General features: G+C 41.6%; 1 protein-coding gene across 6 annotated transcripts in view; it reads right to left on the bottom strand.

The window, feature by feature from the left end:
• Positions 1 to 25831, bottom strand: part of LOC134359857 (G-protein-signaling modulator 1-like) — a 294482-nt gene that overhangs the window by 31586 nt on the left and 237065 nt on the right. For all 6 annotated transcript variants that reach the window (XM_063073605.1, XM_063073611.1, XM_063073608.1 and 3 more), the window contains one exon: positions 1271 to 1341. In XM_063073605.1, the coding sequence (XP_062929675.1) occupies positions 1271 to 1341 (71 nt within the window). The remainder of the gene's footprint in view (positions 1 to 1270; positions 1342 to 25831) is intronic.

The raw sequence follows: 25831 nt of genomic DNA, 5'->3' as shown, positions 1-25831 counted from the left end.
TGACATTCTTAAGTGTGTAAGTTCTTCCCAAACTGTAAACAGATACCACTAGGTCAGTGACGAAGCACTAACAGATCCCAAGGATGTCTTTTGGTGACATTTCAATTTTACAGCCTTCAGTGCATAGGCCTGCATATAATATTTTGAGCCTCTGAGTCTCTTGTGCCCCCTTGAAATCTTGTTTGGTCCAATTAAAGTGACTTGCTTTGAAACGCAGTAATAAAATATTCCATTTGTTAGCAAATATCCAGTCAAAATATACTTCAAATCAGGGAGAGTTCAAGTACCCGATGTAGACTGGGGGCCCGTTTCGCCAAGCACCTGGCGGACAGAGCGTAGAAGAAATGGGATCACCCAGCGGCCACCCATTTTAATTCTACTTCCCATTCCGATATGCCAAACCATGGCCTCCTCTACCGAAGCCACACTTAGGTTGGAGGAACAACACCTTATATTCCGTCTGGATAGCCTCCAACCTGATGGCATGAACATCGATTTCTTGAACTTCCGGTAATGCCCCCCCCCACTCTTTTCCTTCACCAGTCCCCGTCCCCTTTTCCTTCTCTCACCTTATCTCCTTGCCTGCCCGTTGCCTCTCTCTGGTCTCCCGCCTTTTCTTTCTTCCATGGCCTTCTGTCCTCGTCTATCAGACTTCCCCTTCTCCAGCCCTGTATCTCTTTCACCAATCAACTTCCCAGCTATTTACTTCATCCCACCCCCTCCCGGTTTCATCTATCATCTTATGTTTCTCCCTCCTCTCCCGCCATCTTTTAAATCTACCCATCTTTTTTTTCTCCAGTCCTGCCGAAGGGTTTCAGCCTGAAATATCAATTGTACTCTTTTTTTCCCCCATAGATGCTGCCTGGCCTGTTGAGTTCCTCCAGCATTTAGTGCATGATTCTTCAAATCAGAATGACCTTCATCACCTTCACAAATCATAATAATATGTATGGGAGAATCCCTCTTTCTTTACTATGAAGAAAGATTATGGAAAGATTTTCCTCCCTCTGTGCAAAAAACATGTTTAAATCATCTGGTCATGCTACCACGTTGGTCACATTCCCTCTTACACCAACTTAATGCCTATTTCACTCTCAGAATCACAGGAGATTCCGCAGATGTTGGAAATCCAGAGCAACACACAAAACGCTGGAGCATCTCAGCAGGACAGGCAGCATCTTATGAAGAGGAATAAACAGTCAACTAAAATCAGGAATCTACTTTTCCGAGCATACTTATTTTGATTCTCGATTAAAATAAATCACCTCACCTTATCTGGTGAAAACTTGGCCAGATTCACGTTCTCCATGCTGTACTGGGCCAATGTCCTTGGCCTTGCTCCTAAAGGATGAAAACATCAAACCAATATTAGATGGATTAAAATTATACGTAGTCATTGAAAGCAATGACCTATTACAATGTAACCTAATCAAACTGGTGTGTAATTAATTATATTTGACTAATGCCTGAGAACCGAGCAATGGTGCTTACCGAATAAAAATGTCAGTGTCAATTTATTTGTTAATCTACACTTACTGCACTTTGAACTATCTTCACAATATTTGGCAGCAACAGTGGGTTCTTCCTACATCTCAAAGGCTTTCAGAAATCTTCTGTCTCAGTCAATCTGCTCAGACTTTGGGATTTTAATTCACTATTCATTGACCATAAAGTTTGTTTCACCTACCGGTATTATTCCACAATGAGCACTCATGCCAATGTTGCTGTTCCGCATTCACCCCTTATTTCAATCTAGTAAGGGAATGCCATGTTGGGTCTTGGATGGGACAGCTCTCTTTTTCCCGGGTAGGTCTGTGTAATATACAGTCGCATGCAAAAGTTTGGGCACCCGTGGTCAAAATTTCTGTTACTGTGAATAGTTACGCGAGTAAAAGATGACCTGATTTCCAAAAGGCATAAAGTTAAAGATGACACATTTCTTTAATATTTTAAGCAAGATTACTTTTTTATTTCCATCTTTTACAGTTTCAAAATAACAAAAAAGGAAAAGGGCCCAAAGCAGAAGTTTGGGCACCCTGCATGGTCAGTACTCAGTAACACCCCCTTTGGCAAGTATCACAGCTTGTAAGTGCTTTCTGTAGCCAGTTAAGAGTCTTTCAATTCTTGTTTGGGGGATTTTTGACCATTCTTCCTTGCAAAAGGCTTCTAGTTCTGTGAGATTCTTGGACCGTCTTGCATACACTGCCCTTTTGAGGTCTATCCACAGATTTTCGATGATGTTTAGGTCAGGGGACCGTGAGGGCAATGGCAAAACCTTCAGCTTGCGCCTCTTGAGGTAGTCCATTGTGGATTTTGAGGTGTGTTTAGGATCATTATCCTGTTGTAGAAGCCATCCTCTTTTCATCTTCAGCTTTTTTACAGACGGTGTGATGTTTGCTTCCAGAATTTGCTGGTATTTAATTGAATTCATTCTTCCCTCTACCAGTGAAATGTTCCCCATGCCACTAGCTGCAACACAAGCCCAAAGCATGATCGATCCACCCCCGTGCTTAACAGTTGGAGAGGTGTTCTTTTCATGAAAGTTTGCACCCTTTTTTCTCCAAACATACCTTTGTTCATTGCGGCCAAGAAGTTCTGTTTTAACTTCATCAGTCCACAGGACTTGTTTCCAAAATGCATCAGGCTTGTTTAGATGTTCCTTTGCAAACTTCTAATTTTGTGGTGAGGATGCAGGAAAGGTTTTCTTCTGATGACTCTTTCATGAAGGTTATATTTGTGTAGGTGTCGCTGCACACTAGAACAGTGCACCACCACTCCAGAGTCTGCTAAATCTTCCTGAAGGTCTTTTGCAGTCAAACGGGAGTTTTGATTTGCCTTTCTAGCAATTCTACGAGCAGTTCTCTAAAAGTTTTCTTGGTCTTCCAGACCTCAACTTGGCCTCCACTGTTCCTGTTAACTGCCATTTCTTAATTACATTACAAACTGAGGAAACGGCTACCTGAAAACGCTTTGCTATCTTCTATAGCCTTCTCCTGCTTTGTGGGCATCATTTATCTTAATTTTCAGAGTGCTAGGCAGCTGCTTAGAGGAGCCCATGGCTGCTGATTGTTGGGACAAGATTTGAGGAGCCAGGGTATTTAGAAAGCTGTGAAATTTGCATCACCTGACCTTTCCTAACAATGACGTGACAAGCCATAGCCCTAACAAGCTAATTAAGGTCTGAGACCTTGGTAAAAGTTATCTGAGAGCTCAAATCTCTTGGGGTGCCCAAACTTGGTGCTCCTTTCCCTTTTTTTCCACTCTAAAATTGTACAAAACAAAAATAATACACTAATCTTGCTTAAAATGTTGAAAAGAATGTTTCATCTTTAACTTTATGACTTTTGGAGATCAGTTCATCTTCTACTCACTTAACTATTCATAGTAACAAAAGTTTTGACCAGGGGTGCCCAAACTTTTGCATGCCACTTGTTGCTTATCTATTTTGTGTTAGGTTTTTCTCAAGTAACAATGCGGGCGGCGGGGGCAGGAAATATTATCTTGCTCTTATGAAGCAGCACCCATGACTTTAAGACTTTACAGAGAACTTTACAGACAAGTTTTGAAATCCAACTTTGGCAGCCAATATGCACACATCATGATTCCAAAGCAGCACTGTGAGAAAAGTTGAACAGAATTCTTTAAATTTGTAAACTTTCTGATCCAGGATCCAACAAATGGCACTTGTAAAACCAGGCAACATGGGCCCAAAAATTTAAGAAAGGTTTCCAACTCAATGTTCAGATCTGCCTATATGATATGGAAAATATAACATACATTTGGAAATTGTATAATTTTTGTAACTTTAGGTTTTCTGTCCTCTTTCACAATATGTATTCATTTAATGAGAGCCAATGAGAACTTGTGGAACAGCACTCCATCTTCCATCTGGGCACATTGTAACCAATATGGATTCAATATTGAAATCTATATCATCAAGTACAGTATATCCCTGCATTGTTGCAGTTTGGATAATGGAAATTCACCATTACGTAACTCACCAACCCCTTCCAAAATGTTTTTAGTGATGGAATAAAATATCACTCTTACAGAAATCATGGGAGAAAAAAAAATAACTAAATGAACAAAAAATGCAAAATAAATGACAGATTTTGTCAATGTTTGTCAAGGATTCATGTAATGGAAAACTGCAATACGGACAGCTTTCTAGGAACACAACTCCTCTGACACGTGGGGGTGTGCTGTAACTTGCTTTCTCCGTTTGTATAGAGCTGGCCATTTCCACTCTGTTATCCGTCTGTGATTCTGGATCAGTTTTTTTCATAAGCATAGCTTAACCTGCTGAGCACATGCTGTAGCCCGGCACAACTTTGCATACTCCTTTATATTTTCAATTTAACCTATACAACATATCCACATGGCAATTAGTGCTGGTGTCTCACAGATCCAGTCCTGATCTCCACCACTGCCTGTGCTGAGTTTGCACGTTCTCCCTGTAAAATTCCCATTAGGTTCTTCCCATATTCAGAAGACATACAGTATAGTGTGAAAGTCTTAGGCACATGTACATTGCTAGAGTGCCTAAGACTTTTTCACAGTATCGTAGTAAGTTTATGTATTGCACTATATTGCTGCCAAAAAAAAATCACGACATATATGAGTGGTGATAAACCTGATTCTGATAGGGGTCTCTATTGTGGATTGAGAGTCGGGAGGGGGCAGGGAGAGGAGAATCATGGTTAGGAAAAAGGGAAGGGAGAGGGGAGGGAGCGGGAAGCACCAGACGTTCTATAATCAATAAATCAATTGTTTGGAATCAAATGACCTTGCCCGTTGTCTCAGGGCTAGATGTGTCTACACCCTCACCACCCCTAACCCCCACAACTCCTCCTCTACTCCCTGCCCCCACCTCCCATGGCACTCCACTCTCACCACTCCCACTGTCCTTTGCTTCCGCAAGATTACAAACTCACTCTTCGCTCCACAACAACAAATACAGTATTGTGCAAAAGTCTTAACCACCCCAGCCTATATTATTTGTGCCTAAGACTTTTGTACAGGACTGTATGAGTTGGTAGGTAATTGCCCCCAGTGTGCAGGTGTGTGGTAGAATCCGGAGGGAGATGATTGGAATATGGGGACTGGGATAAATGGGATTGGTGGAGAATGAGTGTAAATGGGAATTTGATGGTCAGTGTGGATTTAGTGGGCTGAAGGTAAGAAATGGACCAAACAGGATCAGGAACAAAAGGCTCCTGTGTTTGATCCACCATTCAGCAAGATCACTGTTCACCACTTTTCAATAAACATTGATAAACTATGCAGCTGCTCTTCATTCTGGACCTAGTCTTCTTTCACAACATACATTCCCTCCAAAAACAAATATAGACTCAAGTGTGACCAGGTAACAAGTATCCGATTATCCCAGGATTTCTGCAATCATTCATGACTTTGACACTTTGCTGATAAGCTTGTCGATAGTTAGTTGCAAAGCCAGCCAATGTGAATGGCCTCACACTTCTTAATGTTATAAGGGCTTCATTCTCGCCTAGTAGCTTATCCCTTCAACGCTCCCTAATACTTTCCTGCCTCCTCCTCACAGCTCACACCATCACCCAGCTTTGTAACTTCAATGTGAACATTGGCACTTCGTCCCCCTAATCTAAATCACTGATAAGATCATGAACACATAAGACAACTATTCCTACAAATAAGAACTTCCAAAACAAAAAATAACTCATTTATTCCTCCTCTTGGTTCTCTGTCCTTAATTCAGACCAGGATGAGCCTTCAAATGCAATACATCTACTCCAATTTTATTCAATCATCAGTGCGCAGCACCTTATTGAAGGCCTTCTGAAGACCCAAATGTGCCACACCCATTGTTGCACCAACCTTGTCCAACACATCCTCGAAGCATGTACCAGATTGTCAAACATGAATGTGTCCCGACTCTGCCCAGTCCTAGTGTTATTTTTCAACTGTGCAATACCTCTTTCTTAACAGGATTTAGGCAATTTTCGTCCAATTGATGGCAGGCTAAATAATCTGTTGTTCCTGGTTTTAATTTCCTTTCCTTAAATATGTTGTTCTTTCCTTTACATTTAACGCCTTCGCTAGTGGCTAGCGTAACACGTTGCAGCACCGATGATCGAGGTTCAATGCCTGCAGTGTCAGGAATTTGTACATTCTCCAGGTGACCACATGGGTTCCCTCAGCTTCTCCTGTTTCCTCCCACACTGCAGAGACGTAGGGATTAGTAGGCTGAGGGAATTAGTAGCTATGTTGCCGCTGGAAGCCCAGTGGCACTTGCAGACTGCCCCTCCTTGGATTGTGTTGCCACAAATGACATATTTCAGCGTTAAGTTTTGATGTTAAAGCTAATCTTCAATCTTTGCTCTCACACTGGTGAATACATTATTCACAGTTGGCTGACGTCCACATCCACTTATTTTCTTTGCTTTTCCTATTTATCGAAGATCGTTTGCAAATACTCAGATCTATTTTCTGGAAGGCATCTCAAATTTTACTAACTGAACCGAGTTGCCCTGACTTCACAACCAAGGGAAAGGTGAAGACTGAACCAAAAAAACCCCACACAATCTGTACACACATTGCGTCTAAATAGTGCCTTGAACATAGCAAAGTGCTTCATGGGAGAGTTAGCGAATGAAATGTGAAGCTGAGCCCTCAATGGAGATATTAGTAAAGGGTTAGATTTTGAACACCATTGTAAAGAGAGGCACTAAATTTCAGAGACCAGGGTCAAGGCAATTGGAAAGACAGCTGGAAGAAAACAACACAATAGAATTGGAGGAGCAGAAAGATTTTTGGGAGCTCTTGGCTGAAAGAGATTAACTGGGAGAGAAATTAAATTGTTCTGATTGCAACATGTATTACAAGCTGCAATTCACACTATACTTTTTAACCATGGGAATTTTTTTTTTCTTTTCCCATTTTCAGGATGTTGGCACTGCTGCCAAAATCTATATTTATTACACATTCCTCGAGACTGCTGAGATGTTAATGTGTTATTGTCTTCCTTATCGGCTGCAATCTGTGCAATGAAACTACTCCAGAATATGACCTCATTGATAGTGTACACATAGATAGGGTATGCAACAAAGAGTGACATATGTCAGTGATTGGGGACCCATGCATCTGCTATACGTTCAGTTGAAGCAATCAAGGAATTTTGACCCAGAAGTTGGGAAACTAGAGGGCAAGAGATGCATTTTATTTATTTTGAGAAGACAGATCAACACAGTTCTACTGGCAAAGGCCAGTGAGCAGGTTGTCTGAGTTAGTGGTGGCTCAGGTCCAGGTTGGAAGGAATGAATGTGGCAAACAAGTATATTACCAACCCTGTTACAATATCAGAGACTTCATTCATAATGACATTCTTTTAAGTCAAATGTGGGGAAGAAAGGAAGATTTGAAAAAACTGAATTACTTCTTGAACACAAGAAAGTCTTCAGATGCTAGAAATCCAAAGCAACACACTCACAATGCAGGAGGAACTCAGCAGGTCAGGCAGCATCTATGGAAATGAGTGAACAGTCGGCGATTCAGACCGAGACTCTTCTTCAGGACACAACTTCAGTTTACTTGAGTAGTTTTTAGAGATCATATTTGACATATTGAATATCCAAGACTAAAGAAGTACCAAATCTCACAATTTAGTACAAACGCTTCATGGGAGACTGAGACCGGAAATTTTGCAAGTTTGTGTACTTATTTTTTGTGAGTCATTGGGGCAACTGTGAAAAGTGTACTCTGCCAGCTCAAACACAATTCAAGCCCAAGGACGGATGGGTATGAGCTGGCCACTGCAGGCTCTCTTCCAGTCTTTTCAGGGACTGCGAAATCTGAGTCACTGAAACGTGCCGGCAGTCAGCAAACAAATCTGACATGTAAACAGCAGAAGAACTGATATCAGGCACTGTGTGTCTCTGTGTATGCACGTTGGCGCTGGTACAATGTAGAGGCCAGCGAATGGAAAACCTCTGGAGCTTGCTGAATACAGTCTTTGTTTTCATTTTTCCTTCAGGGTCAAACTCAAAAAGCTTGTATTTCTCAGATAACAGCTCTAATAAATTTCAGAATGACTCAATTACCATTCTCCACATCGAAGCCTGTAATTAATTCCCTGTCCTCGCCGCTCCTAATGGGGAGGAATTCTTGCTTGCATTATTTCTGGAAAGGGAAACAGGGCTAACTACTGATTCAGACCCTAGGCTGGAGTTCAGATCAAGGAAAGAGAGAAAGTAAGTCGGTTTTGAGGCGTAAAGGGAGTTGGATAGGTCAAGGTGGATATCTGATAAGGTGAGGCCTGAGTTGCCATGGAGATTTATCTGATCAATCAGTTCATTGGGCTGTTCTCGAGATCAAATCTGAATAAACCAAATTAAATGCAATGAAATGAGAGCAGATGAAGCGTGGGAACACAATAGAATATAAAGATTCAGAGTTTACCGTACATATATAGATGTAGACAGAGAGAGGGACAGAGAGGGAGAGAGGGGGGGAGACGGGGAGAGGGGGAGGGGGGAGAGAGGGGGAGAGGGGGAGAGGAGGGGAGAGGGGGAGAGGGGGGGGAGAGGGGAGGGGGGAGGGAGAGGGAGAGACGGGGAGAGGGGGGAGAGACAGGGAGAGGGGGAGAGGGGGGAGAGGGGGAGAGGGGGGAGAGGGGGAGAGGGGGAGAGGGGGAGAGGGGAGAGAGGGGGAGGGGGGAGGGGAGGGGGAGGGGGAGAGGGGGAGAGAGGGAGAGGGGGAGAGAGGGAGAGGGAGGGGGGGATAGGGGAGAGAGAGAGGGGGAACAGAGGGGGGGACAGAGAGAGGGAGAGAGGGGTACAGAGAGAGAGAGGGGGGACAGAGAGAGAGGGGGGACAGAGAGAGAGAGGGGGGATGGGGGGACAGAGAGAGACACACAGATATATATCAGCTCTGAGTGATAATGCAGAAAGTTTGAAGTTAATAACTCATCTCCTTCTACCTTAGGCCACGAACTTATCAATCATCCCCGCTGTGGACCACTTCTACAAAGAAGGGATCCGTATGCTCCACAACTGCTGGACTAAGTGTGTACGTGTAGGAGGGGACTACGTTGAAAAATAAATGTGCTAGGTTTTCTAAAATTGACTCCTTCTACTTTAGGCCACGAACCTATCAATCACTGGGTGTGTGTATGTGTGCGTGCGTGCATGTGTGTGTAGGGAGAGGGAGAGGTGGAGGGAGGGGGAGATCAATAGATAGATAGTTAGATAGATATACTTTATTAATCCCGAGGGAAACTGGGTAAACAATCTATCTATCTATCTCTGGGATACTTGAATTGTTTGGGTCTCTCAGGTCTGATCAACACAGCCCAATATAATTACCAGGAGCAAGTCTCTGGCTACCCACTCAACCTTTGCCTCTCTTATGATCTTGTACACCTCTATCAAATCACCCCTCATCCTCCTAAACTCTAATCCATGACAGCATCCTGGTAAATCTCTTCTGAGGTGTCCAGAATTGAACATAAAGAAAAGGGTTTTACCTGAAGATGCAAGCCAACTGAGAAAGTCATCGAAGGTTCTCTTCCAGGATGTTTCAGAGTGACTTAGAGGTAAGAAGCCACCTTTTGAACTTGCAATATAGACAGCATGGCAGCTGATTGGCATTTTGCAGCCACTCACAAAAAGTGACGTGAAACTATACAGAATATCACTTGTTTTGCAGAATTCATTGAGAACACCACGTACGTGTACAAAAGAGCCATGGTCTATCACTATATAATGACATCATATTGAGCAAAGGGCATCTCTTGGTCAGGGATAACCATCAGCTCATCGCTGAATTAACAGCAAAGGATCAGTTATGTCTAATTCATCCGTAAGACAGGGCCATGACTCAGGCCACTGCACCCTCAACACAGTCAACCTGGATTTTAGTGCTTGGGTAAATTTCAATCTGTAACCTCTGACAAAGAGGGGTGTGCACTACCAATAAAGCCACTGTTGACAGGAATGAAAGAGCAACAACAATGAAGAGAGTGGGGGGTTGGTAAGTGGTGGTGAGGGGGAGAGAGGGGTCGTGTGTGGGGGAAAGAGAGGTGGAATGCTGAAATGTTAACTTTAGCCTTCAGTAAGCCCTCATTTAAAACTCAAAAGCACAGATTTCAGCAGCATGTATAAGGATTCAAACACATCAGCTTCTGTGTAAAATAAAATCCTTCAAACCTCCCAGAATCTGCAGATTTTCTTGTGTTTGTCCTTCAAACTTTCCTGCATTTACTGCAAACCAATGCTTTCTCATATTTGACATTTCCACCCTTGGGAGTGAGACTTCATTCGTGCCTCTCAAAATTATTTATTAATACAGTGTGGAATAGGCCCTTCTGGCCCTTTGAGCCCTGTTACCCCAGCAACCCTCGACAACTCTGATTTAACCCGAACCTAATCACAGGACAATTTACAATGACCAATTAACCTAGCTGGTACGTCCTTGGACTACAGGAGGAAGCTGGAGCGTCCGGGGAAAACCCATGCATGACAAGGGGAGACATACAGACTCTTTACAGATGTCGCTGGAATTGAACTCTGACGTCCCGAGCTGTCACAGCGTTTCTGCTAATCGTTACGCTACCATGGTGCCCAAACTTTCTGGTAATATTAATAAAGTTTCTGGTCTCCCCTCAACCCCCGATGCTCCTGAGAAAACAATTGAAGTCTAAAGACCATGTGCGTTCAACCATTTTCACTGCTGTGAACGTTCCCTACTTCATTAAAAAAAATCAATATGGGGTGGGGGGGGCAGGGGAAGAGAACTGTGCCCCTCCTTGCAACGCTCCCGAACATTGTGCATATCCTGAATAATTTAGCATTCTCAGTAAATCTTTCCTTAAAAATTAATTTTTTTGGAGGAAATAAAAATGGTGAAGTGGGGTAGGATGAAAAGGGGGTTTCAATGGTAGGACATTAACTCAATAAATAAATTTGTAAAATGTTTTACATAAGCTCTTAAAGCTGAGATCCCACCAGGGACAAACTGCCAGATGAATGAAGCTGGGTCACTTCATCGGATAAGATTACTTAATTAAAGTAAGCACAGCAAAGGGGAGGACTGAGACAAGCAGGACTATGAAGGTGACTGGGCCGTTTCAAAGGTTTCTGATTTACTGAAATTTACGAAGGATGGAAGTCAGCAACAACATCCGTGAATGTGGATGTATGTGCTGGTGGGAAGAGAAAGAAAAATAAAACATTCTCTCATATTCCTCCCCACCACCTACGTGCCTTCCCTGCAAAGCCACTACGTGGAGTTGAGATCTGACAAGGTCTTGAAAGGAGGAAAAAAACAAATGGGCAAAGTGATGCAAACATAATTTAGCTCCCAATTTAGACATTTATTCAACTTATTCATTTACTTCTTACAGCCTCATTAATATTGGGCGTAATTTCTGTAAGATTGCTACGCAGGAATTTCACCCTTCCCTGACAGGGGAAGGCTGCAATTGCATTGTGACAGTCTTTCCTGGAGCATTTCCATTATAAGTACAGACATAGAAGTTTATAACGAAAATAATTCATGGAAACTGGGTGCAGAGGATTTTAAAGTATGTTTACTATGATGAGATTCCTATAACTTAAAATACTGCACTTCACATGGTAGCTGATGGAGTTCTTACGTATTTACAAGATGAGCCAGAGGGAAGCCTGTCCATGCAGGAATGCTGAACAAACCTAGTTTATAAATCTCCATGAGGATGTACATAGTTGAGACCCACCCTCGAACAGACTACTGAACAAATATTGAGTGAATTATATTGCTGGAATAGGGAGCCCTACAAAGAGGCCGCCCACATCCTCAGCCTACATCTTCAGGCTGCAGGTCAGAATATTTCTCTTTGGCATAATTCCATAATCCACAGAATGAGTTGCAGTTTTAATGGCTTGCCTGCAAGGAGTCTAAAACAAGGTGCAAGAGAGGCAATAGTTGCCAGATTTTTGAGTATATTTGGATAGTGCCTGGGAAAGTTACCAGTCAGTAGCAGAACTTATGCTACTGTGCATCCATGGAGGTTCTGAGGGAATACAAAGACTGGTGAAGACCATTTGGAATGAGAGTCACGTGTACATCAAAACATACAGTGAAATGTGCTGCTTGCATGAAATCAAATCAGCAAGGACTGTGCTGGGCAGCTGGCAGGTGTCGCTATGCTTCTAGCGGTAACATAGCACGCACACAACTTACTCACCCTAATCCTAACTGTACGGCTTTCAAATGTGGAAGAAAACTGGAGGAACCCACAGAAAACCCACACAAGTAGAATATCTGAACTCCTTACAGACATTGCTGATTGCTGGTGCTATAAAGTGATGCGGCAGTCGCTACGCTACTTTACCACCTGGTAGTCTGATTGCAGCCTGAAGACCCTATGAATAACAGCTGGATAAAATGGATGGATAACTTTATGTGGTGAACTGTCTAGACTTCTAAATTTCCACAGAATCCACCCGTCCTTGGAGCATCGCAATAAGCAATCAAAATTCCAGCAGAACCAGAGTGTGATGGAAACCAATTCTAGCAAACAACCACCTGTCAGGTTGAAATGAGGTGAAAGAGACTTTGGGTTTGTGAGTACATAATCACTTACAGTGAGAGAAAGCTAACAAATATTAGCGGCACCACAACATGCTCTTAGAAAAGTATAGAATGCAGGTAGTCAGTACATATGGGGAAAAGAAGTATAGGACAACATCCTGTGACGAGAGTACACATAAAATTAAGATGTTTGCTGGCCTGGGTTAGCATCAGTGACATCAGCAAGTGGTCTGCCACCTGCCCTCAGGGGAAGGAGAGATAAGGAACAATGGAGCAGCATCTGGAGATGTGTAATGAAGGAACGGGGGAGAGAGAGCTGTCTGGAGCGGCTCCCCCTTTGAACCCTGAACTGTTTGAAGTGGTGGACAGGCGATGCCCCAGCAGGGGGATAAAAAAGGACAGGTTCGCTAAGGCAGGACACACACGCCACCCAAGGTAACGAGACTCTGGAAGCGGTACGCTTCTCACGAGTCGGTGGGAAGTACCAGACAACGGCCAGGGTGGAAAGGTACGATCAGCGGGAACCCGGTGTGTGTCCGCCCTTGCCTGGGTGCCGGGTTCACTGCAGAGGATTGACCGCATCTGGAGGAGGGGTCACAGTCGGTGACCTCAGGTGACATCACCAAGGACCCGCCCAAAAGTTGCTTGTGAGCCATCTCGCCGGTCTGTGAGTGAAGCCGTGTCTGAATGATCAGTTGTTCCTGTTCTATCTCTCTCTTCCCCCACGTTGTCCATCGCCATGGAAACGATTACTGCGAACTGAACTACTAAACTGGACTGAACTTTGAGTCACTTTGAAATTTGGTCATTTACCCCTAGACAACGATAGAGCTTGATTGATGCTGTTAACTTAATTCTGTGCACATGTGTGTTTATAATCGCTGAACTGTTGCATTTATCCTTTCGATTACTGTGTTGCTTGTTTCTTTAATAAAACTTTCTTAGTTCTAGTACTCCAGACTCCAACTGAGTGATCCATTTCTGCTGTTTTGGCAACCCAGTTACGGGGTACGTAACAATCCTCAGATAACATTGAACACAGACAAGCACAGGTGCTGGTCCTGGAAGAAGTGGGCGGGGAAAGAGAGCAAGAGTGCGGACAAGAACGAGTGTTAAGAGTGAGAGAGAGAGAGAGAGAGAGGGAGATAGAATATTTAAAGAGAGATAAAGGGGAGACGGGGAAAATGAGAATACTAGAGAGAGGGAAAGAGTGCAAAAGGGGAACGAGAGAGACAGCACATAAAAGAAAGTGGGTGGGGGGGAAGAGAGAGGGAGGAAAGAGGAAGCCAAATAATGGTCAAGTCTGAGTGGGAGCATGAACCAAAGACAGAAAGAGCAAAAGAGAGTGAGACAGAAGTAGGAGACTGAAAGTTTTAGTGTAAGATTGAGAGAGAGCTTAAATATTGAAAGAGGGAGCATGGGAGCGGAATGGCAAGGAGTAAAAGAAAAAAATCTGGATTTAAGTGACAGCCTCGAGGCAGATAAAGTGTGTTGCTTGGCAGAGCACAGGAGTCCCCTAGTGAAGGTTACCTGGTATTGTGAACCACTCTTTATGGAAGGGATAGCTAAAACTGACGAGAAGAGGATTTAGTGCAACTCATTGAAAGCGACTGGGCAGTGGAGTTGTGCTGTGGGACCCACAGCAATGCTATGACTGCGAAAAGTCATGATTGCGACGCTTACTGCATCACTGGGCATTCGTGAAATTCAGCTCAATGCCACAAGGGAAGAGCACAAGGGCCTGATGTTGTGGGGCACACTGGCACTGCATGTTAAATACTTTCAATCCCAAATACTTCTCGCTCTATGGACCCCGTAATTTCACCCACAGAGAAAAGTGTAAATCAATGCACTCACACTGAAATAACTACTTCAAAGCTATTTAAAACTGATCCATATTTGGCCTTTTCATTCAAAGCTTTGCTATATAATAAATACAATGACTTAACTGTACTCAGCCATTATAAACAGAATGCATAAAGTCAGTGCTTTCCAATGGTGTTTTCACATTTGCCATTACTAATTATCAAATCTTGTTTTGTCCTACTGGACATCCACATCTCCACTACAAAGCAGATAGACAGGAAAGAGCACAAACAAGCTGCTGGAAGAACCCATTTGGTCAGGCAGTATCTGTGGAGGGAAAGGAACGGTTGCTATTTCAGGTCACGACTTATATCAGATCCTGATTCAGTGCTGGCCCGAAATGTTGACCATTCTTTCCCCTCCACAGATGCTGTTTGACCATGTGAGTTCTTCCCTGCTTTCTGTGGCCGATTCTGACATCTGCCGTCTCCTGTGTCTCTACATAGGAGACTGAATGCCTTTTCACACAGTTCTACTAATCACCTCCAAATCAGATGGCTGTGAGTTCAAGTCCAGAGGCATGAACACACAAGATAGACCGACATTTCCGCTGCACTCTAAGACGCATCACCTTTCAGTTAATCTATTAAATTGAGGTCTTATGGGCAACATGCAGATGAAGAGTACTGCCACAGCGAACGCTAATTAACTCTACTACAATAGGTTTTTACTGGTGCTTACAAGAACCAGTTTTGTCTAAAATATGAATCCTATATTTTTCTTCAGAAGAAAATGATCCAGAAATGCTGAAGGAAGTTCGCAAGTCAAGCTATGGAAAAAAAAAGTTTATATTTCGGGCCAAAACCCTTCTTCAGGACTGAGAGGGAAGGGGAAAGATGCCAGAATGAAAAGATGGGGGGAGGGGAAGGAGGCTAGCTGGAAGGTGAAAGGTGAAGCCTGGTGGGTGGGAATGGTCAGGCACTGGAGAAGAAATACTGATGGGAGAGCAGTCTGTATCATAGGAGAAAGGGGAGGAGATGATTTTGGGGGGGGGAGTAATAGGTCCCCTAATTTATGATGGGTGTCACCAATGTAGAGGAGGCCACATCAGGAGCAGCGGATTCAGTAGATGGCCCCAGCAGATTGCAGATTTGCAGTTGTGGTGCTGCATCGACTTTCTGGAACCCTGAATGGAGGTGAGGGAGGAGGTGTATGAGCAGGTGTAGCACTTAGGCTACTTGCAGGGATAAATGCCTGGAGGGAGATCAGTGGGGAGGGATGAATAGACAAGGGAATCACAGAGGGAGCAATCCCTGCGGAAAGTGGTGGTGGGTTGGGGTGGGGGAGATAAAGATACGTTTAGTGGTAGGGTCTCTTTGGAGATGGCGGAAGTTGTGGAGGCTGATGGGGTGGTGGATAAGGACAAGAGGGACTCTATCACTATTAAGGTGGTGGGAAGATGGGGTGAGCGTGGTTGTGCAGGAAATGAAAATGAGGGTGAGGGCAGCATCAAAAGTAGATGGAGGGGAAACCCCAGTCTTTAAAAAATAGCAGGCTGTTTTATTTGCATGACAATTTCTTCATCTGGAATCTTTAATTCCAAGAAAAAAAAATACACTATATGAAATGAAATCCACAATGACCGCATGAAATTTCGAACCAGGTTGCTGTGGAATGATGCTCAGTATAGACCAAGTATACAATTGCAGAGAGCTCATCAGCTGTGCTGGCATCTCCAGCATGATGGAGCTGGCTATAATCAGCTCGCTGGTGCTGGATCTGGTACGTGGCCTCAAACCTGCATGATTGGCTGTGAAAACCACCTTCTGTGAGAAGAACTTCAAAAATTTCAAAGGCACAAAGGTTTCGTCACCTACCTACAGGAAAGGCATAAGTAAGATTGAACGGGACAGAGAAAATTTATAAGAATGTTGCTGGGTCTGGAGGACCTGAGTAATAAGGAAAGATTGAATAGGTTAGAACTTTATTCCCTTGAAAATAGAATATTGAGCGGAGATTTGATAGAGGTATACAAAATTATGAGGGGTATAGATAGGGTAACCACAAGCAAGCTTTTTTTTAAACTGAGGTTTGGTGAGACTACACTTAGAGGTCATGGGTTAAGGGCAAAAGGTGAGATGTTTAAAGGGAACATGAGAGGAAAACATCTTCACTCAGAGAGCGGCAGGTGTGGAATGAAGTGCTGGATGCAAATTCGATTTCAACTTTTAAGAGAAGTTTGGATAGATACATGGATGGGAGGAGTATGGAAGGCTGTAGTCTAAGTGCAGGTCGATGGTTAGGTAGTTTAAATGGTTCAGCATGGACTAGATGGGCCGTAGGGCCAGTTTCTGTGCCATAGTTTTCCATGACTCTCTGTTCTGGTCTTTCCCTGCTATGCTGCAGCTGTCACTGGGTTCATATATCAAGCAGAGAAGCAACTGTACCTGAGCAATTCTGAACAAAAGGATTTACATAATCAAGCAGGCCAGCCTGTCGAAATGTTTCAGCTTTCCCTCTAAATCTGCTAAAGCCATCCATCATGCATCAAAGATTTGATATGTTGTGATTATCAGAAAGGTGAATACCTATAATTTACACTTCACAGATTCATACAGCAGCTTTGTATTGTATTTCAGTGTAGTTATGGTGACTGGCAAGAAGTGCCACATTGTTAGAAGTGTCATTTATGTAACTGAGACCCTGCCCATTTTATTAAGTGATACAAGAGATCCTGTGGCACAATTTTAAGTAAGTAAGAGTTCAAGAATATGCAACTTAGTGCAAGGCTATTCAGCCCATCATGTTGGTAGCAGCATTTTCAAGGAGCTGGTGAATCAATGACATTTCTCTGCTCATATCCCAATCCCCACAGATGTCTTTTTTTTTTAAAAAAGGGACATTACACAGGTTAAAACCCAAGGAGGTCTGCAGATGCTGGAAATCCAAAGCAACGCACACAAAATGCTGGAGGAACTCAGCAGGTCAGGCAGCATCTCTGGAAGTGAATAAACAGTTGACGTTTCAGGCCAAGACTCTTCAGCAATGAGTTTAGTTTTCTATAAAAGTAGCTGAGGCATTCACATACACAGCCTCAATCTGGAAAGTTCAGCACCCCAGCTCAGAAGATTCCATTTATTCTCGTCATACCGATCAGAAAATCTAATTTTACATTACTGACAGTGGATTCTCCCACCCCTCCTTCACATAATCAGTGTTCCTGCTTGGACAACGAACATAACAATACTCGTCCATAAAAATGCCAGGATTCAGATTGCAGAACTGATCTGAATCAGCATCAAAGCATGCAATATAGCAGAACAGTTTATGGGACTTTGTCTCTATTCTTGCTAAAATTGATATCCTCTATGATCTCACTCAGTAGTTTCCTTGTAAAAAGTGAAAAGGTGGAATACACATGGAATTTTCAGGAACCATTTAAATTCACACTGAACAGAGCCCAGCCTCAAGCTAAGTGCAGTTGCTGACGGTTCAAGTTTTGTCTCAATGCTAAAATAACAGGTAAAAAAATCCCCTGTGCATGATTTCATAGCTTTGAATGTAGGCAAGCTATTGATTAAGTGATATTGTACAAGAAGAAAATTAGCCATTGATTTGATAATGCACTCTTGAAAGCATTTTTTTCCGGTTCTGTTTTAAAGTTCAGTATTTATGTCCAGTGCCAAGGACTGCAACTACATTAAATGCTCCTCTTAAAGAACAGACACATATACACAGCAAGTTTAAAATTTGCCTTCTGTGTGCCATCAATGGCTATTTACTCTGAGGATAAAATTTCTATGATAAATAATTAAAAGAATTATAGAACAAAGTTAACACACCTTCTAGCAAACATCGTATCCATTTATTTGGGTAAAGAGTGGGAGTTTGCAGTGGGCTGGAACAAGTTCACGGGAAAGTCAGGAAATTAGCAAAGTGTGAATTTTCATTCAATTTTAAAACCAACCTGAGAAACATACATGGGCAGCAAATCTCTGAACGACGACAAATTTCAGAGCACAACATTTTAATCTTTCATTGTAAGGTCATGAGAAACTTACTGTCATATTACTGTGTCAATATTTTACACCTACAAATATGCCGCTGTAGAGCATGAGTATCTCAAGTCAACATAAATGTCTACACAATACTGCAAGTAAAAGGCTTTGCATCTTCCTCCTTTTATATGTCAAGCAGTCACTTTTAGAAACCAAGTCCTCATGAGTGACTTTTTACCATTTTGTTATTCAACTATAAGCATATCAACTTTAACTTGCTCTTTCTTTGAATATTAATAAAGCTCATTTTGTCACATGTACATCAAAACATAAAAGTACTCAAAAGATTCAAAATACATTTATTATCAAAATATTTATACAGGGTACTACCCTGAGATTTGTCTTCTTCACAGACAGCCATGAAAGAAAAACAGAATGGAAAACCTTTCAAAGAAACACATCAACCCCCCCCACGCACAAAAAAAAATCATGCAAAAGGCAATGAGAAATAACAAGTGAAAACACAAGATAAAACACAGAATTATAAAGAGTCTATATTCAGTTCAGCTCAGTGTTCATTATCTGCAGGCCGCTCCAATTCAAAGTGGCCCAAAATAGCAGAAAAACAACAGAAGGAAGAGCGGCCAGGAACTGCAGTGATATGCAGTGAAATGCATTGTTTGCAATGTGCTGGGGGGGAGCCCGCATGTGTTATAACCATATAACAATTACAGCACGGAAACAGGCTATCTCGGCCCTTCTAATCCGTGCCGAACTCTTACTCTCACACTGTTGCTGTGCTTCCAACATCCATACATCCAACCCATACATCTTCCTGTAAAGTGGGAGGAAACCGGAGCACCCTGAGGAAACCCACATACAAACTCCTTACGGACTGCGGCAAGAAACAAACCCTGATCTTGCAGTCACTGCCGCTGTAATAGCATAACGCCAACTGCTGACCATCAACATCAAAAAAACTGACTGCAAATGCAGAGTTTGTCTTGAAAGACCAAAATGCGCCCAGACCTTGAAATGGATTAAAACAATTAAATCAAGAGCCCTGAGAACAATAACACTCTCTGTAAAGATGCAGGGTATCTTCAAATTAAAATTCATATTTGTGCTCGGCCTTTTGGTAATCAGCACAGGAATATACATAGAACTCTCTGCTTCTATTAAAACCTCAACCAAATGGTGTGAAAGAACATACAGATCTAATCCAGTTTCTTTTGCTATTCTCCTTGAACGTTCAAACTCAACTTCAAAAAGGAACATCAGCCTTTTGTCCCCATCTACGTTGAAGTATTACAAATCTGAGGGTCAGTTACAACCCAAGATGAATGCAAAGATATTTAAACACTGCAGTGAACAAGCGCTTTTATAAAAATAAGACACAAACCTATTTGCTCCAAGCCAGTTTCACAGGCAACATAAGCAATCTGCTGCAGTCACCATCGTTGACAGATTCGCATAATCTTCTGAAATTCATCCTTCAAATTCACCTATTCAGCAAATGAGCTCAAGAAGTCCATACCACCTTTCAGCAACTTGCATAAATGCTCAAAGCTCCACCTCCTGTTCATAACATGTTAATGTGATCCCTCAGTAAATCATACATGCACAGACACACTCTCTACCCCATGACATGCTTCTTCAAAGCAGCTTGCAATGTCTGCTACACAAGGAAATCAATTCAGAAACAAATTACTGAAAACGAAATATAGGGCGACAACATATGCAGCCTGACAGACTGTATGACAGTGTATCAAGTGAATGAAATTGTCATTTATACAGAGAAATTTCCATTTTTTTAAACTAATTTCTCTGCAGTATCTCCGCTAGTTATTGTTTTATAGGTGACTGCAAAGAGAAATTTCCCAAATTTAAAGTCCTACAATCAATAATGTATGACAGCAACCTGTTTTTAATCTGCTAAAGTTCAACATACTAACACACAACCACCAGATTTAGTGACAAAGGATATCAGAATTGATGTAACAGTCATGAAGATGAGAGAACCCAGAAAGATCTCAAGTGGACACAAAAGATTGCAGATATTAGAATTAGGAGTAGTAAACAATCTGCTGGGGGAATTCAGCAGGTCAAGCAACATCTGGGGAAGGAAAGGAATTGCACAACACACCGGGTTCCTTCCAGCAGACAGTTGCTGCTCCAATAAGATCTCAGTCTGGATGACAGCAATAAATTGGGGTTTATGCCCCAAAAGCTGAGAGCAGAACACTTTGGACTTGTTTTTGATTGCTAGACACTTACTCATCATACCTTAAGTTAACTTGATAAAGAACACATTACTTCTTGGAGAAGGTGGAATACAAGTATTCCAAACTAAGTGCTCAAAAGGCAATATATTACAAAGACATGACAAAGACAAAGCTTGCATTCTGCTGAATTTAGATTGAACAGTTGATTTAATTGATTATTAGGACAACTAACAGATTTGACAAGGGAAATGGGGTATAACCCAAAGCCTCTTGGGGAGTTCACTGTAAGGAGATTTAACCTTAAAATTAGAAGGAGGAGGTTGAGAGAGGAAATCAGCAAGTTTTAAAAAAAATCTCATACTTGAATTCTGGAGCATCCCTTATAATGAAGGCTGAAGACAAGGATTTTGGTTCTGTTGGGCAAAATAATAAGGGATGTGAAAATAAGGCAACATGATCAAGTTAATTCAACTATGATCCAATTGACCAAACGGAACAGTTTTCAAGATTGGAAAAGTTCCCACTGTTTGATTGCTCCCAATTGCAGTCCACTGTCCAGTTGAAATGGATGAGGTCTGCATGTAACATCTTCACTTTAACTTCACAATATTATTCAGCCTCTTTTGGCCTATCATTTTCTTCCCAGAGTTCATAAGAACATCAGAGTCAAAAGCAGGAAAGGGCAAAGGGAGAAAAACCAGATTTTTGTCCAGCACTGCCAGTTTAAAATCACAATTTAAGGTAATAACATTAAATTACAGAGTTCAGGAGAATGATATCCGTGGCTGTACTGTGAAGTTAAGCAAAAATAACCAAAAAAAAAAAAAAATTCCTCATTCTTGTTAATTCCTGGTTTTGTTAAACTGATGTCTGAACATGCCTCAGGGCTGATAGGACACAAAAGAGTTTTTTTTAAACTGTGCTTCAGAATTTTTTTTTATTGAACAGGGCTTTACTCATATTTCTCATGATTGTAAAGGCAACATGCTGAAACACACAAATGCCAAACTTGAGTCTTTGAACATAAGCTTGTGGGGGGGGGGGGGAGGAAAAACTCTTCCATATGAGAACACCGTAACCTTTCAAAGTTAATACCAAACCCAAAAAACTTCATTAATTCATTTTGAAAAACAAAAACTGCTGATACTGAGAATCTGAAATAAAAACTTCAAATGCTGAGATCACACAGCTTATCAGACACCACTTACAGACATGGCGAGATAAGAGTTTCAGGGTTAACGTTTTGGGTTGAAGACTGATCATCAGAACCAATAGCTTTCAACCTAAATGTTAACTCTTGTTTCTCTTTCCTCAGGTGCTGCCCGACTTTCTCAGTGTTTCCAACATCTTCTGTTTTTATTTCGGGTAACTTACTTTCCCTGTTTGCTGATCATCTATCTGTAATATTGACTCAATATTTAGTTCTCCGCTGCACTGCCTAACCTGGTTGACATTTCCCATAGCTCTGCATTTCACAGCCTTTTTGATTCCTTTGTTTATATTCTCCCTCACTATCCTACCTCATTAACCTATCAGCTAATCATCAACATCTTACGACCATGGAAATCCTGGCCTCACCTTGTCAGACTTATTCCCTTTATCCCATCCATCCCTCTACAATTTAAAACTTGTTTCTTCCCCAGTTTTCCCTGACATTTTAACAAATTTCTCTCCTTTCATAAACATTGCCTGTCCTGATGAGTGTTTCCAACATTTTCACTTTCATTCTTTGAAAGTTGACTTTGTTTTGAAGTGATCAAAACATTTTCTCCGTCTGCGCCATGTGGTCATGAATGATGAGGGACATAAAGCAGTTTCTCTAAAACATGGATGAACAGCAAATAGGCTTCAAGTTGTGTCTCTTTCACCTATCTTTGTAATGATCATTGATAAAAGCACAGATCAAAAAAAAATTCCTGAGTACACATTTCAAAAGAGACCTTCAGTTCATTGTGGCTGTGACAGCTCCCTAAAATAATAACCTAATTAAAACCCAGTTTTTTGTACTCTGCCCAGCAAATGTCTAATTCTCTTTTTAAAATTATGAATTAATCTACTTCTACCGTCCTTTTAGGCAATGTATTGAGAGTCATCAGTCAATGTATCAAAAATGTCATCTCTCTAGCTTTTATGCCCCGAAGTCTTTTCTTCTGGTAATTACCCTCTTGCCAGTGGAATCCATTTCTCTTTATTAAATACATCAAAAATGTTTAATTTTGAACACCTGCGTTACACTTTCCTTCGTATCTCTCAGTGGATTTATCCTGATTTTCCAAACATCTTGCCACCCTGGTTAGGTCTCCATGCATATCTCTGGTCAAGGTGAGATAGGATTATCATACAACTGAATAATTAATAATAAATGATACAATCTACAAAGCCACATTACTTCAGAACTCTCACTTCACTTGCCATTCAAGGAAAGACATTCATTTATTTTACTCCTGATCTACTTCACAAGTTACATTTGGAATGCTCTCTTAATCCTTCGATATCTGATACTATTTTCCCCACAGCATTTTTACACTGGAATGTGACATTTTGCGATGTGGAATTTCACAATGCACGTTGACGACTTCCAATTTTATCGACTTCCAGTACTTGACGTTTAAATCAAAATTTGCCAACTTGCTCAGCAAATTAAGTTTCAAGAATTAATTAATTCCCTAGGCTGTAAAAGCATGATAATTCATCCAAAAAATCCGCTGTGGCTGAATGCTTATTTTAAATGAGAGGTAGCCCTATCTCGAGTGTTTGGTGTGCTACTGAAGTATCTAATAGTCCTTGGATAAATTTGCACATTCTGCACTTAGCCCTGGAAGACGAGCTGGACTGTGTTTGTCTGTGAGATGAGGAACTGCTGCCTGCTTATTCTTACAGAAACATGGCTCCAGGACAACACCTCATGCACCTGTCTTTCTGGGACTTTAATTATGCTAATATCATTTGTGACTGTATGTGCTGAATTGTAACTATGTACTGCGTGTGACTGTATGTATTGTGTTTTGCATTTTGGCCTCGGAGTAATGATATTTTGTTTAGCTGTATACATGTGTACGGTAGAATGACAATTAAACCTGACCTTAACCAAATCTCTGGCGGATGAACAGCAACCGCCACTTATTTGCATCTTAAATTAGCCATTGGCAAGAATGGCACAAAGAATTGATTCCGCGAATGGGTTTGATCAAAAATGAAGAAAGGTGTTAAAAGTGTTGTGGATGAAATCCAGTATGCCAAATTCCTGCTGTTCTGAAAACCTCTTTTGACCACTTCATTAATATTGCAGCACAATGTCATTCACATCAAACTAAAGGAAACATGTACATAACAATCACTGGTCTGAAGGGCATACTTTGAATGTGGATGTGTTCCAACAAGCACCTTGAATTCTGCACCTTACACACTTCAAGCAAGGGTTCAACTGTTCAAAGACACTGAACTACAGGACAATTCTCATGACAAGCTTCAGTCATCGTTCGCAATGATCCCTTGGTCATCTTCCTTCCTCTTTCACATTACACATTGACCAGTTCAGCAGATAGAATAGTTTCAAATGTGTTCCCAAATTTTAAGAGAACTTTCCATCTCTTCCTTAAAATTGTTTAACTGAATCTTTAATGCAGCATTCTCTCAGTACTAAACTTGCATATTAAACTGGAGGGTCAGAATGTGTTTAAGTCCTGCTCTACGGCACTCCAGGTTAACACCATGACTTTGTGAACCATGCCTGATACAATTAAACTCAAACTCTTCAGTAAGCATTAAGCAATACAAGAAAAAAAGCCAACAGTCAGTGCACTGAGATAAAACAGAAAATGCTGCCAACACTCAGATATTTGGACAGCATCTGTTAAAAAAAAATTCCATCTCTGCTGTTTCCACTTACTCAAGTGTCCGATTTGCTAAAAATTTGTAACATCACACTTGACAAGGAGTTTTATTTTTTTTAAAGTGTTCATGCTTGTCAAAATGAACATAAGGCAGAAGAACTGGATTTAAAAAAAACACTAAGATCTATTTTTGATTAACAGGGATAAGTCAAGAGGAACCGTATTAAGCTCTATAATGTTATCGGGGCTAAAATCTCTCCTGACATGCAAACGCCATTATGTGAACTGCTTTCTTTTTAGAGGATAGGTGTGATACGCTGGAAAATTTGGTTAAGATAATTCCAAAACTTTTGGTACTGTTGGTCCATTTGCAAAGGAACAATTGCGACAGCTTTCCTGATTGTGACACATCAATCTATAGCCAAATACCTTTGATTTGGAGTCAACACAGAAGGTGTAGCAATCTGTATGCACACAACATTCTCCCACAAACAGCAATGAGCTAATGTCTAGGCATCTGTTTCGGTGATACTGGTTGAGGGATAGGAGCTTGGATGCATTTTAAGTGGTATTGTGGGATCTTCCAAAGCCACCTTTTCAGGTGAATAAGACTTTAGTTTAACTGTGACCAAATGACGATGCAGCTCTCCCTCGAAGGCTACGTCCACACTAGACCGGATAATTTTGAAAACGCCGGTTTCACGTAAAAACGACAGGTGTCCACACTAGGCGTTTTTAAAAATATCTCTGTCCACATTAAAATGGATATTTGGGAGAATCTCCTCCTACTGGGCATGTGCAGGACACACAGAAAACAGGTGAAGAGGAAACGGTATACTTGGTGCGCGTTTGTCCAGTTACAGACTAGAAAAACTTAAAAGGAAATTGCCAAATGAAAGACTTGGTGTGCATTTGTCCAGAAACATTTCCTACAGCCATAGTCTCTTCACCGATGAAAGGGACGACAGCTACAACTAAATGCAATAAGGCTTGTTACTGGTCAAAAGTGAAATTTGCTGTTACCCCATTTGTTTGCCTTTACTTTTGCCATGTCTTTGCATATTATTCTGCTGTATTTAACATGTGCAATAAAATGAGTTACTGGGCAAAAGTGACAATTGCATCTATTGAATGTTTGCACAAGCAATACATTAATAAAGCACCTTGTTAAATGTATAAAACATGTCTGCATCAGTGTTATCTTGCATTTTCATACAATGTGACATTAGGCTGTTACACATCTATTGTCAGATATTGTTGTCGCGTTGGAGGTTGCGATCAAGAAAACAATGAAATGTTGTGCTGCCGTCACCATTTGTTCCGGCACGTCATGACAGCGGTTTTAAAAATAGCCGGTTACCCCATACACACTACGCCAGATATTCGGCGTTTTCAGATTTATTCACTCTGGAGGGCGTTT

Source organism: Mobula hypostoma, chromosome 21 (genome assembly GCF_963921235.1).
Source record: "Mobula hypostoma chromosome 21, sMobHyp1.1, whole genome shotgun sequence".
Lineage (NCBI taxonomy): Eukaryota > Metazoa > Chordata > Chondrichthyes > Myliobatiformes > Myliobatidae > Mobula > Mobula hypostoma.
The sequence above is the reverse complement of the archived record's forward strand: the minus strand, read 5'-3'. Positions and strand labels throughout refer to the sequence as shown.